Source organism: Macaca mulatta, chromosome 11 (genome assembly GCF_049350105.2).
Source record: "Macaca mulatta isolate MMU2019108-1 chromosome 11, T2T-MMU8v2.0, whole genome shotgun sequence".
NCBI classification, from domain to species: domain Eukaryota; kingdom Metazoa; phylum Chordata; class Mammalia; order Primates; family Cercopithecidae; genus Macaca; species Macaca mulatta.
This window is the reverse complement of record NC_133416.1, coordinates 128,897,753-128,915,061: the sequence shown is the minus strand read 5'-3', so window position 1 is coordinate 128,915,061 and position 17,309 is coordinate 128,897,753. Positions and strand designations below refer to the sequence as shown.

Genomic DNA, 17,309 nt, shown 5'->3' with positions numbered 1-17,309 from the left:
GAAGAAGGCTGGGAGGGCTTTCCTGGCTGTGTGTAGTCGACTTGGGATGGTGGGGAAGGGCAGGGGACCTGTGGAAGGAAGGCCAGTGGGGCTGGAACAGAGGCAGTGAATGCAGGGTGGGTGCGGGGTGGGCCAAGCAGAACAGAGGGGCTGCATTTCCTGTAAGAACAGCTGGAATCCTCTCCAAGATTTTGAGCAGAGAGAAATGTGTTCAGGTTTGCATTCTGCAGGTCCTCCTGTTGCTATGGGGATTGGAGGGTGTGGGGGCACGTGAACATGAGGAGGCCATGGCATGGTGTGGAATTGGGAGTGACGGGCAGGGAGAGGGGAGGGGATGAGGGTCCAACCGGACGTGGATTTAGGAATGCAAAAGAGACTGCATTGGGTGACGTAGGTTTCAGTTTCATAATTAATGCCTACCTTGCCTTCCTGAGCTACTCAGCATATTCTGCACTTTATTGAAAGATTCCTTTAAATAGTAAGCTCTATTAATATATTTAGGATCCTATCTAATTACCAAAAAAAAAAAAAAATGAGGCTCACACACTCCCAGTTTTTTTTTAACGGTTGTCTGTCACCGTGCACATACTGCCAGTTTTCTAGGACCATTTGTCTCGGGGTTGAATTGTGTGGCAAATAGATCTACAGATCTATTCGATGGCCGTCAGTGGCCATGGGAACTGGTTAGAGGATTTGAACCTCGTTAGGAAGGAAATTGTCATCTTGGAAATAGTCCATTTGTTTTGCTGAAAAGAATACCGATTTCAGTTAATAAGCAGGGTAAAAAATCCCACCATGATGAAGTCCTCCGGGATCATAGAACAGTTCTGTGGAATTTAATTAAAATGACATTGTTTCTAGAAATCACGGAGCTTTCATGCTGGAGGCCCTGAAGGGTAGAGATGGCTGTCAGCAGGGAAGGACTGCAGTAGGGAAGAGAGAGGTGACACAGACACACGACTGCTTCCCCACCCGGCTCCAGGACTTTTGGTGATGGGCTTAGGATTTTATTTATTTATTTTTATTTTTTTAGAGGGAGTCTCACTCTGTTGCCCAGGCTAGAGTGCAGTGACACGATCTCAGCTCACTGCAACCTCTGCCTTGCCTCTGGGGTTCAAGCGATCCTCCTACCTCAGCCTCCCAAGTAGGGATTACAGGCGTCTGCCACCATACCCAGCTAATTTTTGTATTTTCAGTAGAGTCAGGGTTTCACCATGTTGGCCAGGCTGGTCTCAAACTCCTGACCTCAGATGATCTGCCCGCCTTGGCCTCCCAAAGTGCTGGGATTACAGGCGTGAGCCACCACACCTGGCCGATTTTTTTTTTTTTTTTTTGGGGGGGGACGGAGACTCGCTGTGTTGCCCAGGTTGGAGTGCAGTGGTGCGATCTCAGCTCACTGCAACCTTCGCCTCCTGGGTTCAAGCAATTCTCCTGCCTCAGCCTCCCGAGTAGCTGGGACTACAGGTGTGCACCACCACACCTGGCTAATGTTTGTATTTTTAGTAGAGATGGGGTTTCACCATGTTGGCCAGACTGGTCTTGAACTCCTGACCTCAGGTGATGCACAAGCCTTGGCTTCCCAAAGTGCTGGGATTACAGGTGTGAGCCACCATGCCTGGCCAGGAATCTTTTTGTTTACTTGTTTTTTATTTTTTAGAGACAGAGTCTTGCTTTGTTGCCCAGGCTGCAGTGCCGTGCATAATCCTAGCTTACTGCAGCCTCAGACTCCCAGGACTCCTCCTACCTCAGCCCCCTGAGTAGCTAGGACTATAGGTGTGTACCTGGCTTTTTTTTTTTTTTTCCGAGACAGGGTCTCTCTCTGTTGCCCAGGCTGGAGTGCAGTGGCGCGTTTGTGGGTCGCTGCAACTTCCTCCTCCCAGGCTCAAGCAGTCCTCCCCTCTCAGCCTCTCGAGCAGCTGAGACCATAGGCACACACTACCACGTCTGGCTAATTTAGTTAGATATGGGGTTTTGCCATGTTGCCCAGGCTGGTCTTGACCTCCTGGAGTCAAGTGGTCCACCCACCTTGGCCTCCCAAAGTGCTGGGATTACAGAATGGGGTGTGCCACTACTCCTGGCCTAATTTTGTGTGGTTTTTTTTTAGACGGAGTTTTGCTCTGTCGCCAGGCTGGAGTGCAGTGGCATGATCTCGACTCACTGCAACCTCCGATTCCGTGGTTAAGTGATTCTCCTGCCTAAGCCTCCTGAGGAGCTGGGATTACAGGCACACGCCACCATGCCCAGCTACTTTTTGTATTTTTAGTAGAGATAGGGTTTCACCATGTTGGCCAGGATGGTCTCGATCTCCTGAACTCGTGATCTGCCCACCTTGGCCTCCCAAAGTGCTAGGATTACAGGCATGAGCCACCGTGCCTGGCTGATATTTTTAAAAATTAAAAAAAATTTTTTTAATTTGTAGAGATGGCAGTGGGGGGATCTCTCTGTGTTGCCCAGGCTGGTCTTGAACTCCTGGCCTCAAGTGATCCAGATTGTTGCAAATATGGATGTGAGCCACTGTGCCCAGATGGCTTAGGATTCAATGTTTTTCTTTTCTTTCTTTTTTTTTTTTTGTTTTTGAGAAAGAGTTTCACTCTGTCACCCAGTCTGGAGTGCAGTGGTGAGATCTCAGCTTACCGTAACCTCCACCTCTGGGGTTCAAGCGATTCTCCTGTATCAGCCTCCCAAGTAGCTGGGATTACAGGCTCCTGCCATTACGCCCAGCTAATTTTTATGTTTTTGGTAGAGATAGGGGTTTTGCCATGTTGGCCAGGCTGGTCTCGAACTCCTGACCTCAAGTGATCCACCTGCCTCAGCCTCCCAAAGTGCTGGGATTACAGGTGTGACCCAGTGCGCCCAGCCTCAGTGATTTTCAGCTGAGATACTTAAAAAGGGGTAGGAGTGATAGGAGTCGAGTGGGGGTAGTTGCACCTTCATGAAGACAGAAGATTTGCAAGGAGTTATGTTATTCTATTAGTTCTCTTATGTGCAAGACATGATTCTATGTAGTAGTGGGTGGACTTCAGTGCATAAAGCCAAGTCCCATTCTCGTGGAGCGTACATTGTGGTGGGAAAAGAGACAGGAAAGCAAATGAGGGATAATTTAGGAGGTGTAATGGTCATGGAGAAACATAAAGCAGGAAAAAGGATTGGGCTGAATGAAAGCTGAAGACAAGGTGCATCTCTGCCAATGACCTTTTTCTTCATCTGTACCCTGCAGAAATGCATTGGATGTATAGAACCATTTGTCTCGGAAAATTCCTTATAACCATATAGACAGTGACTGTTATTTGGGAGTATTCCTGCATTAGTTGCTTATTGCTGCATAATTATTCTAAAACTTCAGAGCTTAAGAAAACTTTTAGCAGCTTAACATCAACCATTATCTCACAGTTTCTGTGGTTCAGGAATCCGGGAACAACTGAGCTGGGTGGTTCTGGCTCAGGGTTTTATGAACTTATGTCAAGATGTAGGCCTTGGCCGTGTGTGGTGGTCACGCCTGTAATCACAGCACTTTGGGAGGCCAAGGCGGGTGGAGCGCTTGAGCCCAGGAGTTCAAGACCAGCATGGGCAACATAGTGAGAAATGTTGTGGTGGGGCAATGATGTAGGCCTGGGCTGCAGTCAGCTGAAGGCTCTATGGGCTGGAAGATCTGCTTCCAAGGTGGTGCATCCCCATGGCTGTTGGCAGGAGGCCTCAGTTCCTTACCACATACAGCTCTCCATAGGGCTGCTTGAGTGTCCTCATGACATGGCAGTGGGTTCCCCACAGTGAATGGTTCAAAAAACACCAAGGAGGAAGCCACAGTGCCTTTTATGACCTAATTTTGAAAGTCACGTATTGTTTGCTCCTACCATATTCTGTTAATTAAAAGTAAATCACTAAGTCCAGCTCGTACTCAAGGGGAGGAGAATTTAGCTGTGCCTCTCTAAGGGAGGTATATCAAAGCATTTGTAGACATGTTTCAAAGCCTCCACAGTTCCCTAGTTCTATGACACGGGCTCACCATTTTCATTTAGCACTGTTGGGTTTTGTGATAGATTCCAGAAATGGATTAGTGAGTCTCCTCCCCTCCTTTGCTCCTGTTTCGAATACAGGGTTTGTAGAAATCAAGTTTCTTGGTGGAATGAAGATATGCTGTGGTCTGATAAGCAGTAAAGGAGCTCAAAAGCCCAGCAAAATGGGGACCCCACATAAGCATAGGTTTGGCCCCCAGATAATTGATAATGGAGTGCGTTCTCTTCCCCATGTACTTTCTGGGGGTGGCAGGAGGAACAGGGGAAATTGCTGGGAGTGAGAACCTGACACACAGAGAAGAGGAAACAGAGGCATTGGGCTGGGCACGTTTTGGCATTTTGGGGCACATTTTGTGTACATTTTGGGGCCTCTGCTACTGTCTCACTCCAGCAAACCTTTCTTTTCTTTTCTCTTTTATCCATAGGACTCTGCTTGATAAATACAATTTCCCTCCCTCCCTTCCTCCCTCCCTCCCTCCCTCCCTTCCTTCCTTCCTTCCTCCCTCCCTCCCTCCCTCCCTTCCTTCCTTCCTTCCTTTTTTTCTTTGAGACAGGGGCTGTCTCTGTTGCCAAGGCTTCAGTGCAGTGGCATAATCACAGCTCACTGCAGCCTCAGAGTCCTGGGCTCAAGGCATCCTCCTCCCTCAGCTTCTGGAGTAGCTGGGACTACAGATGTATGCCACTACCCCTGGCTTATTTATTTATTTATTTATTTTTTGGAGACGGAATCTCGCTCTGTCGCCCAGGCTGGAGTGCAGTGGCCGGATCTCAGCTCACTGCAAGCTCTGCCTCCCGGTTTACACCATTCTCCTGCCTCAGCCTCCCAAGTAGCTGGGACCACAGGCGCCCGCCACCTTGCCCGGCTAGTTTTTTGTATTTTTTTTTTTTTTTTATTAGCCAGGATGGTCTCGATCTCCTGACCTCGTGATCCGCCTGTCTAGGCCTCCCAAAGTGCTGGGATTACAGGCTTGAGCCATTATTTATTTATTTATTTATTTAGAGCGGAGTTTCGCTCTTGTTGCCCAGGCTGGAGTGCAATGGCATGATCTCTGCTCACTGCAGCCTCCACCTCCTGGGTTCAAGCGATTCTCCTGCCTCAGCTTCCCGAGTAGCTGGGATTACAGGCATGTGCCACCATGGCTGGCTAATTTTGTATTTTTAGTAGAGACAGGGTTTCTCCATGTTGGTCAGGCTGGTCTCGAACTCCCCACCTCAGGTGATCCACTTGCCTTGACCTCTCAAAGTGCTGGGATTACAAACTCAAGTCACTGCACCTGGCCCATCCTCTTGAAGGGACTGTTTCTTCTTCTACAATGTAGGGGTCCTGCCATTTCTGCCCTGCCTTCTTCCTATGCTGTGGGGGAGACAGAGCCCACAGTGGATATGGAAGAGGGTTCACAGGTGGGCAATTGTCTATGTGGCTGCATTGGAATTCTGGCATCCTCTACCTTTTTTTTTTTTTTTTGGGACAGAGTCTCACTCTGTTGCCCAGACTGGAGTGCCAGCGGTGTGATCTTGGCTCACTGCAATCTCTGCCGCCTGGGTTCCAGTGATTCTCCTGCTTCATCCTCCTGATTTAGCTGGGACTACAGGCATGCACCACCACACCTGGCTAATTTTTTGTGTTTTTTTAGTAGAGACAGGGTTTCACCATGTTGGCCAGGCTGGTCTTGAACTACTGACCTCAAGTGATCTGCCCACCTTGGCCTCCCAAAATGCTGGGATTGTAGGTGTCAGCCACTGCACCCGGCCCTCATCCTCTACTTTTCAATCCACCCTCCTTCACATCTGTATAGGGCTTTTATGTCTACATTGCACATTGACCCTTAACCTCAAGACCTACTCTTTCATCAGCCGTGTTTGCTAGCATTATAAATGATCATCACTGTGTAATATGTCAGATAGGGAAACTGACCTGGCACAGGGAGGATCCTGTAGGGCATGCACTAGACCCCAGGCCTTTGGATTCCTGACTTTTTCTCTCAACTGCTCTACCTTTAAAAGAGGAACAAAGAAAGCCAGCATTCCTGTATGTATGGACCAAGGCACTGTGATTGACACTTGGCATGCATATCTCAATACTGGAGGCAGGGGTTACTATCCTCATTTTATAGACAAGGAAACTGAGGTTCATAGTGGTTCAATGCAGGTAATGGGTGAGTACAAGGTAGTAGGGTTAGGCGAGGTACGGTGGCTCATGTCTGTAATCTCAGCACTTTAGGAGGTCCCGGTGGGTGGATTGCTTGAGGCCAGGAGTTCAAGACCAGTCTGGCCAACACAGCAAAACCCCGTCTGTACTAAAAATACAAAAATCAGCCGAGTATAGTGTTGTGGCCCTGCAGTGCTACTTGGGAAGCTGAGGCTTGAACTCGGGAGACGGAGGTTGCAGTGAGCTGAGATCATGCCACTGCGCTCCAGCTTGGGCAAAAGAGCAAGACTCTGTCTCAAGAAACAAGCAAAAAAACGCATTAGGGGCTGGTGAGGCTTGTGGATAACTGAGAAATTCCTTTAAAAATAAAAAACAAACTGCTGGCCAAACCAAGTGCTTCTGGGGCCTGGTGCGGCCCATGAAGACACCAGTTAGAGGCCCCTGGTTAGCGGGACTCTGAGTTCAGAAAGGTGGAAGACCAGTCCAATGTCACAGAGCCCAGTGGAGTAATTATAGGGTTGCTGCAGGGTGCTACGGTTACACCGATGAATCGGATATGGTCCCTGCCATCAAGGAGCTGAGGCATTTGTGACTAAAAATATAATTATCTCATTTGGATAGCCTGGTCCAGCCATCAGGACTGGACCTAGCTCATTTAACACCACATCCTTTTCTTTCTTTCTTTCTCTCTTTCTGTCTTCCTCTCTCCCTTTCGTTCCTTTTGTTCCTTTCTTTCCTTTCTTTCGAGAGGGTCTCCTATGTCACCCAGGCTGGAGTGCAGTGGCGCAGTCATGATTCATGGCAGCCTCGACCTTGTGAGCTGAAGCAATCCTCCCACCCCAGCCTCGCTGGTAGCAGGGACTACAGGCGGGCACCATTATGTTGGTTGTCTTAAGGGTGAAACGAGATCACGCATGTAAACAGCTATTATTATTATTAGCACTTGGTAATTAGAACCTATTAATTAATATTGCTCAGTAGTCCCTGTGGCTGGGCTTTGGAGAAAGAATGGAGAGGCTGGAATCTGCCCCTGCAGAGGCCATGAGACCATCACCAGCCCCCTTGTGGTTTGGAAGAAGGGTGTGGGACAGGCTGGGAGGAGGGCGGAGACTCTGGTGACCTGGAGAGTAGGACTCGTGATTTGAGCAGGATGACCACCTGCAGCCGGAGGTTAGTGGTGGGGTTTGGCTGTAACCTCTGGACTCCTCCTAGAGTTGGGGTGTGTCAGGTAGACCTAATAGGGGGAAGGCTGAGGGACTGGGAGACAGGCTGCCTGGGTGAGCACTGCCTCTGATAGGCTGGAGACCCAAACTGGAGGCTGGACCCGAACTCGAGGCTGGAGTCACAAGCCTTCCTGTTCTTAGCTGAAAACAGGAAGAATCCTGGAATGACTTTCTAGGGTTGTTGTGAAGTTTGGATTAAGTAATCCAGGTACCATAGTTTGGATGATGCGGTGAATATGTATTTTATCTCAAAGGATTCTCTCAACCATGCTATGATGTGGGGTACATAGTCACTAAGCCACCAGGCAGGGGAAGGGGCGGTAAAATAACATCTTAGAATGCAGAGTTGAACTTCAGTGCCGAGCAGTAAGGATGCTGCTCAGAGAGGGGAAATGAATTGCCTAAGGTCACACAGCGCGTGGGCCTTGAGGTCAGGGCCGCTTCCCCCTTCTCAGCGCTGCCATACTCGGGATCCCACTCTCCCCCACGGCCCCTAGCTCGGGTCCTTTCTATGGCTGTGTCTGGAGGGGCCCATCTTAGGAAGGTGGCTTTGCTGGCCGTCACCCGCTGTGGAACACGGGGCACGGGGGGTGGGGAGAGCTGGCCCTACACCCCCACCGGCCGGGCGAGGGGCGTCTCCTGGTGCTGGCCCGCGCTGCTTCCCCGTCGCCCCGCGGCCTCCCTCCGCCTCCCTGGCGGCCCGGCGCCGCGGGTGTTCAGTTTCAGCGCGGGCATGAGCGCAGGCAGCGCCGGGCTCCCCGCGGAAGGAAGGCAGCGAGTGGGGGCCCCGCGTCCTCGTCCTCGGCCGGGGCCTGGCAGCGCCGTGGAGGGGGCTCGGCTAGCGTTGCCGCCGGGAGCGGGGCCGGGCGCGCGTCGAGCCTCCGCCGCCGAAGGGGACACCCGGGAGCCGAAGGGGACGCCCGGGAGCCGCCGCCGCCGCCGCCGAGGGTAACCGCGGGCCGCGCTGCCCGGGCGCCCCCTCCTTTGTGGCCCTGCGAGGGGCGGGTGTGGGTGGCCTCCCGCCCGCGGGCTACAGGGCCGGCGTCGCGGAGCGGCTCTTTGTGTCTCCCCGGGTCGGGTGCGAGTGTGCGGCGCGCTCTTGGCACCTCCCGCGCCCTTCGGGTGCCAGCGTTCCGGGGCCCCTCCCGGCCCTTTCTCCACGGGGAGGCCTCCCGAGCCACCGGGGGAGTTAAGCCAAGTTGGAGGGAAAAAGGTGGGGCGGGGTCGCCCCGCCTCCGCAGCCCCCAGGCAGCGCCCCAAAGTTGGTGCTGCAGGTGCAGCGACCCTCCTGCCGCCCTCCTCCCCGCTGGCCTGGCCCTGGCAGGCGGGAATCCCCAAAGGCTCGGTTCGGGGGCTCCCGATGATCTGCCGCCAACTTGGAGGGTGCCTTGCTGCACAGAAGCCACCTGAGCTGGGGGCGGCCGGGGGCGGCCGAGGCCCAGGCGGAAGCCGGGCTAGCCGGCTGGCCGTGGGGAGAGCTTAGCGGCCGTGGCACTGAGCCGGGGTGCCCATGTGACTGCGGTGTGCTTGGGAAGAGGAAGCTGCAGAGGTCAGTGCAAAGGCGTCACGCCAGAGCGAGCGAGCAAGCCAGCCAGGGGGGAGCCCCGGAGCCAACGCGGGACGGGAGCGGGGGTGGCCTGCCGGCCGCAGGGGCCGGACAAAGCCGCGCTGTCCCAGCCACCCTGGCTCCCCTAATGCCTGCGATGGCAGGGTGGGAGGGGCGGCCAGGCTTGGCGGCCAGGAAATGAGGGACACCGGGAGGAGGGGCCTCTCCAGGAGAGGCAGGTCTGGAAGAGGCGGCCCCAGCTCCCCTAGGGGCCTCTGGATGCTGGAGGGTGACCCAGAGGGCACATCAGACACAGACTCAACTTGGAGAACTTTCCCTGCACACTGCAGCCAGCTTGCAGCGATTCTTTTCTGCACGTGCTGGGGAGGTCACGGTTGCGGGGAGCTGGAGGATGGCAGGGTGGGGGTGACCTGGTTAGCCAGGCAGCCTTGGGGCCTGCAGCCCAAGAGGCGAGCTCCTGTCCTCTCCTCTCTGCTGTGGGTACCCGCGGGCATCCAGCTGCCGACAAGAGAAGCACGTTCTCCGGGCTCCGCCCCGCACATACTTAGATTGTTTTCCCTAGACTGTGTTCAGCTGAGGCCTGGAGGGGGTGGAAACCAAGGTTAGATTAAAAAAAGAAAAAACAAAAAACAAAAACCCCAAGTCGAAGAGATGGTTTTAGGGAAATGAGGACTAATATTTTGAAGTGGTGCTTAGAGAGAAGAGGCCAGTGTGGTCCGTGGGGGTGGGGTGGGTGAGGGCTTCAGGAACCCCCTTTCCTTGGAGAGAAGAGGATCACCCAGGCCTTCAGGCGGGGACCCCGCTGGGCCCAGCCGGCCTACAGGTGAGGACGGTGTGGAGCCCAGCGTCGGGACTTTGACCACCCCATTGCCAGCTCCGCAGCCCGCGCCTGTCTTCGTGACAGCCTGCGTCCTGTGCTGTCAACTACACCCCTCCGATGGGGTTGCTAGGCAGCGGGGCTCTGATGTACTGGAAGGCCTTCTGATTTGTCAGCCTCCTGCAGACACATGGTTAAGGCTCCTTCCAGCCTATCGGGAGGAGGGACGCGGGCACGCCGCCTGCATACTGCTGAGCCCCCGGTCCACCTGAAAGCGAGGTGCAAAAGGCAGCCAGAGGGAGGGGGCACCTGGAGCCCTCCTCCTTCTAACCAGCTCAGCCCCACTCCCCGCATTATCTCCACTCGTGCCGGGCGCGCTGTTGGCTCCTCCCTGTCCGTCCCCGCCCCATTTCTTCCCTCTTCCCCAAACCATGGAAAGGCAAAGTGCAGCGGGGAAAAGAGGTCAGTGGGGTAAGCATGTGTTGCGGGCTCCCGAGGTGCCAAGGTGCGTGGGCGTGAGTGGTGGGGAGGCTGCCCATCCATGCCACCCGGGGCTCTTGTGGGAAGGGGCAAGTGGCAGGGAGGGGTCCCTGGCACCGTCATCTGCCAGGCCTGGACTTGGAAGCCTTCTCTGTGTCCCCTCCTCCTTAAGCTCTGCCCCACTCCTAGGAGGGCAGCCGTTGGGGGAGGAGGGGAGCCCTGGGTTTTTCTGCGAGGAAGGGTGGGCTCTCCAGCCCTCCATAGCACTGAGAGGGGATGGCTGCTGGCCGGTTCCTGCTTCCCCTGGATGCACTCCCCCGCCCCAGCCTCCAAGGTCCAAGTTCTTCCTCCTCCTCCTCTCCCTGTGTGCCTGGCCACCACCCCCAATTTAATTTCTCTTAAATTCTTTACTTGTTTATAACAGCCTTACTGAGACATAATTCACAGACCATTCACCCATGTGAAAGTGTACAATTCAACGGGTTTTAGTATGTTCACAGAGTTTTGCAACCACAGTTAATTTTAGAACATTTTCATCACCCCAGAATGAAACCCTGTACCCATTAGCAGTCATTCCCCATTGTCCTGCCCCCCAGCCCCTGACACCCACTAATCTGCTTTCTGTCTCTATAGATTTGTCTACTCTACACATTTTGTGTACGTGAGACCAGACACCGCGTGGTCTTTTGGGGCTGGAACCCCCCCTTACTTTTCTAGCTGCATTGCTTACTTGGCAATCAATTGCAGTTTTGTTTTTTGTGTGTGTGGTTTTTTTTGATCATTTAACTTTTCCTGTGCATTGCTTCTTTAGGAGTGTCCCATAGTTAGGGGTAGGGGTCTTCTGCATTCTTACGCATTTCTCTGAAGGCCAGAGCTGGCTCGGGGCTGGACCTCTGGTTGAATGAATGAGGAGATGAATGGGGACTGGTAATTGGCAAGCTGTGCAGGTGGTATACAGCTGAATTCCAGGGGGCCCAGCTGCTACAAAGGGGACTGGCAGCTTGGGAGAACTGCAGGTATCCAAGTTGTGAAGGAGCAGAGAGGAAGCCTCTAACTGGGGGAGGGCAGAGGCAGGGCAAGGGTAGAAAAAAACCAGTGTTAGGAACCTGTAAAGTAGCCTGTGGGTTGCCACTTCTCGAAAGAACCTGAAAACAAGCATATCGCTCCCAGCCTCCGGGGTAGGTAGGCGACCAGTGCTTGAGATTTGTCACCTGATCACAGGGGCTTCCCCCGTGGGGAACTCCGATTACATTTGGATTTTTAAAGAAGAAAAAAAGAAAATTCCCCAGCGTCAGCGTTTATAAAAGGGCGCCAGTTCAGGACCTCTGAAGTCCTTTGCTTACCTCTTGTGATTTAGATCTTGACTTGTGTTCTGTCTCCCTGCCACTGTGCTGCAGGTACTGTCTGATGAGCGTGAAAGGTTGTTTCACCGACTTCCACATCGACTTTGGAGGCACTTCCGTTTGGTACCATGTTTTCCGGGGTGGGAAGGTGAGTTTCAGTTGCCTTTAACTTTCTATGCATCTCCAGCTGTTTGTGTGGGGAGAGGCTCACTTACCTTTCCCCCTCCTCCCGCCTCCCTCCTCTGGACAGCCCTGCCCCAGGAGTACTTTCAGGATTAAATTTTTTTTTTTTTTGAGATGAAGTCTCACTCTGTTGCCCAGGCTGGAGTGCAGTGGTGCGACCTTGGCTCATTGCAAGTTCTGCCTCCTGGGTTCACGCCATTCTCCTGCCTCAGCCTCCCGAGTAGCTGAGATTACAGGCGCCTGCCACCATGCCTGGCTAATTTTTTGTAGATTTAGTAGAGACGGGGTTTCACTGTGTTAGCTGGGATGGTCTCGATCTCCTGACCTTGTGATCTGCCTGCCTTGGCCTCCCAAAGAGCTGGGATTACAGGCGTGAGCCACCACGCCCGGCTTTATTTTTATTTTTTATTTTTTATTTTTTATTTTTAAGAGATAGGGCCTTGCTCTGTCACCCAGGGTGGAGTGCAGTGGTGCAATCACAGCTCACTGTAGCCTCCACCTCCTGGGCTCAAGTGATCTTCCCACCTCAGCTCCCGAGTAGCTGGGACTACAGGGATACACCACCAGGCTCAACTAATTTATGTATGTTTTGTAGAGACAGAGTTTCAGCACGTTGCGCAGGCTGTTCTCAAACTCCTGGGCTCACGTGATCCTCTCGCCTCGGCCTTCCAAAGTGCTAGGATTGTAGGCGTGGGCCATGGCTCCTGGCCCAGGGTCGCTCCTTCCCCTAGAACCACCTCCTCCTTCTGGAGGGCAAGGTCAAGTTCAGCCCTTTAACATCACATCTAGACACCCATGCAGGCCTGCTCCGCTCACCCAGTCCGGTGTTCTAAGCCCCTTTGGGCCAGATTTGAAGCTTGGGTTTGGCTTGAGAACGACCAGCATTCATCTTCCCTGGCTGTCTTCTCAGCTCCTGCCCGGGGACCTTCTCACTTCAAAGTCTAGTTGCCAGCACCACCTGCCTCCAGGAACATTTTGCACTGGGGACAGAATGCTAAGGGTGCTCCCTGTTTCTGCTTTTGTTGTGTGTCCACGTGGGGATGGAGGTGGGTGCTTCTTGAAAATACGCCTGTGCCACCCTGCTTGGCTGGGTCTGCATGTGCGTTTGTTGTAACTGAATGTGTTGGAAGAAATTCTGGGAGGAAGTCAACCCACTTGATTCCAGATGTTTTTCCTCCTTCTCCAAAGTGTGCACAAGCTGCGTTTATTTACTGGGCTATTTTATCTTACAACTTAGGAAATTCCCTTCCTCTCCTTCCCCCACCTCCCAGACAAGCCTGTGGTTCTGGAGAAAGCATGTCCCACCCAGTCCAGGAAGTACTCCCATCCTGGGATTTCAGCAGGAATGGAGGTTCCCTGAAGGTGGGCACAGCCCTTCCTGCTTCCCTAGAGGCTCTTTGGACCTGGCCTTGCAGAGGGTCCAGAGAGATGGATCTGTCCATCTCTCCACACCCCGCCCCTTCTCTCGCGCCCTCTCCTTCCCCAGGCAGGTGGGGCCCTTTCTCTGGATCTGGTCTGGGCCTGGGTCTCCAGCTGACTGCCTGTGTTTCCTCCCAAGATTTTTTGGCTGATTCCTCCAACGCTGCACAATTTGGCGCTGTACGAGGAGTGGGTGCTGTCAGGCAAACAGAGTGACATCTTTCTGGGAGACCGTGTGGAACGATGCCAAAGAATTGAGCTGAAGCAGGGCTACACATTTTTCATCCCTTCCGGTAGGTTCCAAGGGGCTCTCTCTGGGCTCCCCGAGTCTGCTGGGGCCTGAGCCATGGTTTTAGGCCCTGGCTCTGGACCTGATGGGTTTGACAGGCCATTGGCGGTCCCAGGGGAGCCAGCCTTGGGCTGGAGGGAAAAGCCGGGCAGGTTTCCCCTCACATCCCACCTGTATCTACCACCTGTGGGCTGGAATTCTGTCTCCCTGGAGAAGGCCTTGGGCTCTCTCAGGGGAGACTTGAATGCCTGTGCAGGACTTCCTGTGGAGATTTGCATGTTGGGTAATGGGGGTGGGTTTGCCCTGAGGCAGGGTCTGGGGAAGGGCTGTGCACGGCCTCCGGTGGAATTCTGGATTGGCCACTTGGGGGCTGTGACTTCACTTCTTCATGCCTCGGTGTTCCCATCTGTAAAATAGGATTAAGATTTCCACAGGGTGGTCATGAGGCCTGAGTGAGCTAAGACCTCCTTGCCTCCAGTTCATTGGAGATGAATTAAGGGCTTTTGGCTGGTTCCTGGCTCAGTCACTAGTGGATGTGGCTGATGACCTAGGGGTCAGGGAATTATCTCTTATGTTGCATTAATGGAAGCATTCTACCTAGGATGAGGGAGGTGATAGTCCGCTGTGTTGAGGGAGGGGGTAAGGCCACACATAGGAGTTGTGTTTTTTTTTTTGAGACGGAGACTCGCTCTGTCGCCCGGGCTGGAGTGCAGTGGCCAGATCTCAGCCCACTGCAAGCTCTGCCTCCCAGGTTTATGTCATTCTCCTGCCTCAGCCTCCCGAGTAGCTGGGACTACAGGTGCCCGCCACCTCGCCTGGCTAATTTTTTGTATTTTTTAGTGGAGACGGGGTTTCACCGTGTTAGCCAGGATGGTCTTGATCTCCTGACCTCGTGATCTGCCCGTCTCGGCCTCCCAAAGTGCTGGGATTACAGGCTTGAGCCACCGTGCCTGGCCGTGCTGTTTTTGTTTTTGTTTTTGTTTTTGTTTTTTGAGACAGTCTCGCTTTGTCACCCAGGCTGGAGTGCAGTGGTGTGATCTCGGCTCACTGCAACCTCCACCTCCCGAGTTCAAGCAATTCTCATGTCTCAGCCTCCCAAGTAGCTGGGACTACAGACATGCGCCAACATGCCCAGCTAATTTTTGTATTTTTAGTAGAGATGGGGTTTTGTCATGTTGTCCTGGCTGGTCTCCAACTCCTGGCCTCAAGGGATTCTCCCTCCTTGGCCTCCCAAAGTGCTAGGATTACAGGTGTGAGCCACCGCGCCTAGCCTATGGGAAGGAGGTTTTGTTCCTCGTGGTCATTGTACTTTGGAGGTTAAATCACCCTGAAGTGGGGTGTGGGTGGGTCTGGAGACCACATTAGGTGAGATGCGTTTGAAGGAGGAATTGGGTTGCTTTACCTGAGAAAGTGAAGGCATATAGTAACTTCAGTCAGCCAGGTGAAGGACTGTCTCCTGGAAGGAGTATGGCCGAGTGGTGTTGGAATAACTTGCTCTGTTAGGTAGTGAGCTCCCTGTCACTGGAGGCATGGAAGTAGAAGGTAGATATGAATGAGTCAAGGTGATTGCAGAGAATCTACAACTGGGTGGAAGCTTGGACCAGACGATAGGAGTATCCTTTGAGGCCACTAAGATATTTCTGAGAGTTGGGCTGGAAGCTGACCTTAGGTCTGGACATCAAGCCCTAGTGGTGGTTGTAGTACCAGTTCCTGCTATGGGGATGGGGCCTGCACTTCGCTATTAGGGAGATTTGGGATTTGAAAGTGGCAGGGTTTAGTACGGGGATGACTTTGTTACCATGGCCCCAGGTCTGTCCTCAGACCTGCTTGGCTCAGGGAAGGGGCAGGCCCCTGCTTGGGATGGAAGGGATTGCACTTGGTGGTCAGCGTTTATGGGGACCCCCTGGCAGATGTGGAGTGGAGACTCGGGAAGGAGGTGGTATCCTCCTTCTAAGCTGTGCTCAATCCACTCTGCAGGTGTTGCTGGATTGGCCCTGGATTCAAAGGATGGCTGGAAGGCTCTTGGCCTTACTGCTGACTCTCTTTGTGACATTAGCTGGTCTCTTCCTCTCTCTGCACCTCAGCTCTCCCATCTCGACAGTGGGGGTGGGGTGGAGCTGAACTCTGGGACACTCAAGTTCCCTCCCAACCCTGTCCTCTGAGCCTAACAGGCCTTCAGTCTCTCTGTCCAGCCCTTATGCAGAGCTGGGAGGTGGCTCATCACTTTCCCGCTGTGTGGGACGGCGTGGGTGTTGATGTTGGTGACTTAAGCAAGCTGGGGGAGGTCTTGAGAAGCCGTGGCAGCAGGGGTGTGGGCGTGGCTGTCTGTTGAAGGCAGGAAGAGGAAATGTAGATTTGAGATGCTGCAAGCCGAAGTCAGTTAGGTCCTGGCAAAGACTTCTGGCCCGAAGGGTTATGCGTTGAGATACCAGGATTTTTTTCCCTGGAGTTTTGGGAAGTACAAAAGGGACAGTTGGAATTTACCACCCTCTGAGATACGGGCGTGGTGTAGGGTGGGAGGGTGCAGCATAGTTCAGCGGTTCCCAGCCATTGATTTCATGGACCAGTGAAAAAAAACTTAGGAACAGATACAGAGTTGCCAACTTGTAATTTTGCTAAACATGGGCATTAAGATCAACAAACCCCATGGTCTATTCTGACACTAAAAAAGTTACAAGTATAAAATGTCAGAATAAAGGATAGTACTTTAACTTTGATAGTTCTTCTCATTCTGTTTCCAACCAGTGAAAACTAAAGGACCAGAGACTGGGGGTCCACTGACCTAGATGAGTAATTTTTTTTTTTCTTTTTCTTTTTTTTTTTTTGGAGATGGAGTCTCTGTGGCCCAGGCTGGAGTGCAATGGCAGCATCTCAGCTCACTGCAAGCTCCGCCTCCTGGGTTCACGCCATTCTCCTGCCTCAGCCTCCCGAGTAGCTGGGACTACAGGCGCCCGCCACCTCGCCTGGCTAATTTTTTTGTATTTTTAGTAGAGATGGGGTTCACCATGTTAGCCTGGATGGTCTCGATCTCCTGACCTCGTGATCCACTTGCCTCAGCCTCCCAAAGTGCTGAGATTACAGGTGTGAGCCACCGCTCCTGGCCTTTTTTTTTTTTTTTTTTTTTTGAGATGGAGTCTTGCTGTGTTGCCAGGCTGGAGCGTGGTGGCATGATCTTGGCTCACTGCAACTTCCGCCTCCTGTGTTCAAGCGATTCTTCTGCCTCAGCTTCCCCAGTAGCTGAGATTACAGGTACACGCCACCATGCCCGGCTAATTTTTGTATTTTTAGTAGCAACGGGATTTTGCCATGTTGTCCAGGCAGGTCTCGAACTCCTGGGCTCAAATGATCTGCCTGCCTTGGCCTCCCAAAATGCTGGGGTTACAGACGTGAGCCACTGTGCCCAGCCCCTAGATGAGTATTTTAGGTCTTCCCCAGGCCTGGGGATTCTCTCCGGCATTTACACCCTCTGAACCACATACAGACACACATCTGAGATTCGTGGTACTTGACTTGTGGCTTTGCGGAGAGAGAGAGTCTTGGGAAACCCAGGAAGGGGTTTGCAGCTCCCTGGATGGGAGCTTTTCCGTACTGAAGCGGAGAATCGAATTCTGGCGTTTCCCGCCTCTGACCTGAGTTTTCATCACCACAGTGTGACCTTAGGCACCTCTCCTCCTGCCACACTGACCTCACACCTCCCAGTCCGTGGTTCAGGGAGTCTTCAGTTCTCTGAAAGCTCACAGGATGCTGATGGTTTAGGAAGACTTTAATCATAAAGGGATGCTGGATTTTGTCAAATGCTCTTTCTGTGTCTATTGAGATGATCATA

The 17,309-nt window shown here is 52.9% G+C and overlaps 1 protein-coding gene across 24 annotated transcripts in view; it reads left to right on the top strand.

Moving 5' to 3' along the window:
* KDM2B (lysine demethylase 2B) overlaps window positions 1–17,309 on the top strand; it is a 156,519-nt gene that overhangs the window by 36,864 nt on the left and 102,346 nt on the right. For 13 of the 24 annotated variants that reach the window (XM_077955463.1, XM_077955461.1, XM_077955467.1 and 10 more), the window contains 2 exons: window positions 11,647–11,740; window positions 13,334–13,487. In XM_077955463.1, the coding sequence (XP_077811589.1) occupies window positions 11,647–11,740; window positions 13,334–13,487 (248 nt within the window). Of the gene's footprint in view, window positions 1–7,856; window positions 8,935–9,168; window positions 9,776–9,943; window positions 10,232–11,646; window positions 11,741–13,333; window positions 13,488–17,309 lie in introns of those variants that run through there. The other 11 variants (XM_077955480.1, XM_077955479.1, XM_077955477.1 and 8 more) reach the window with 6 other exon arrangements.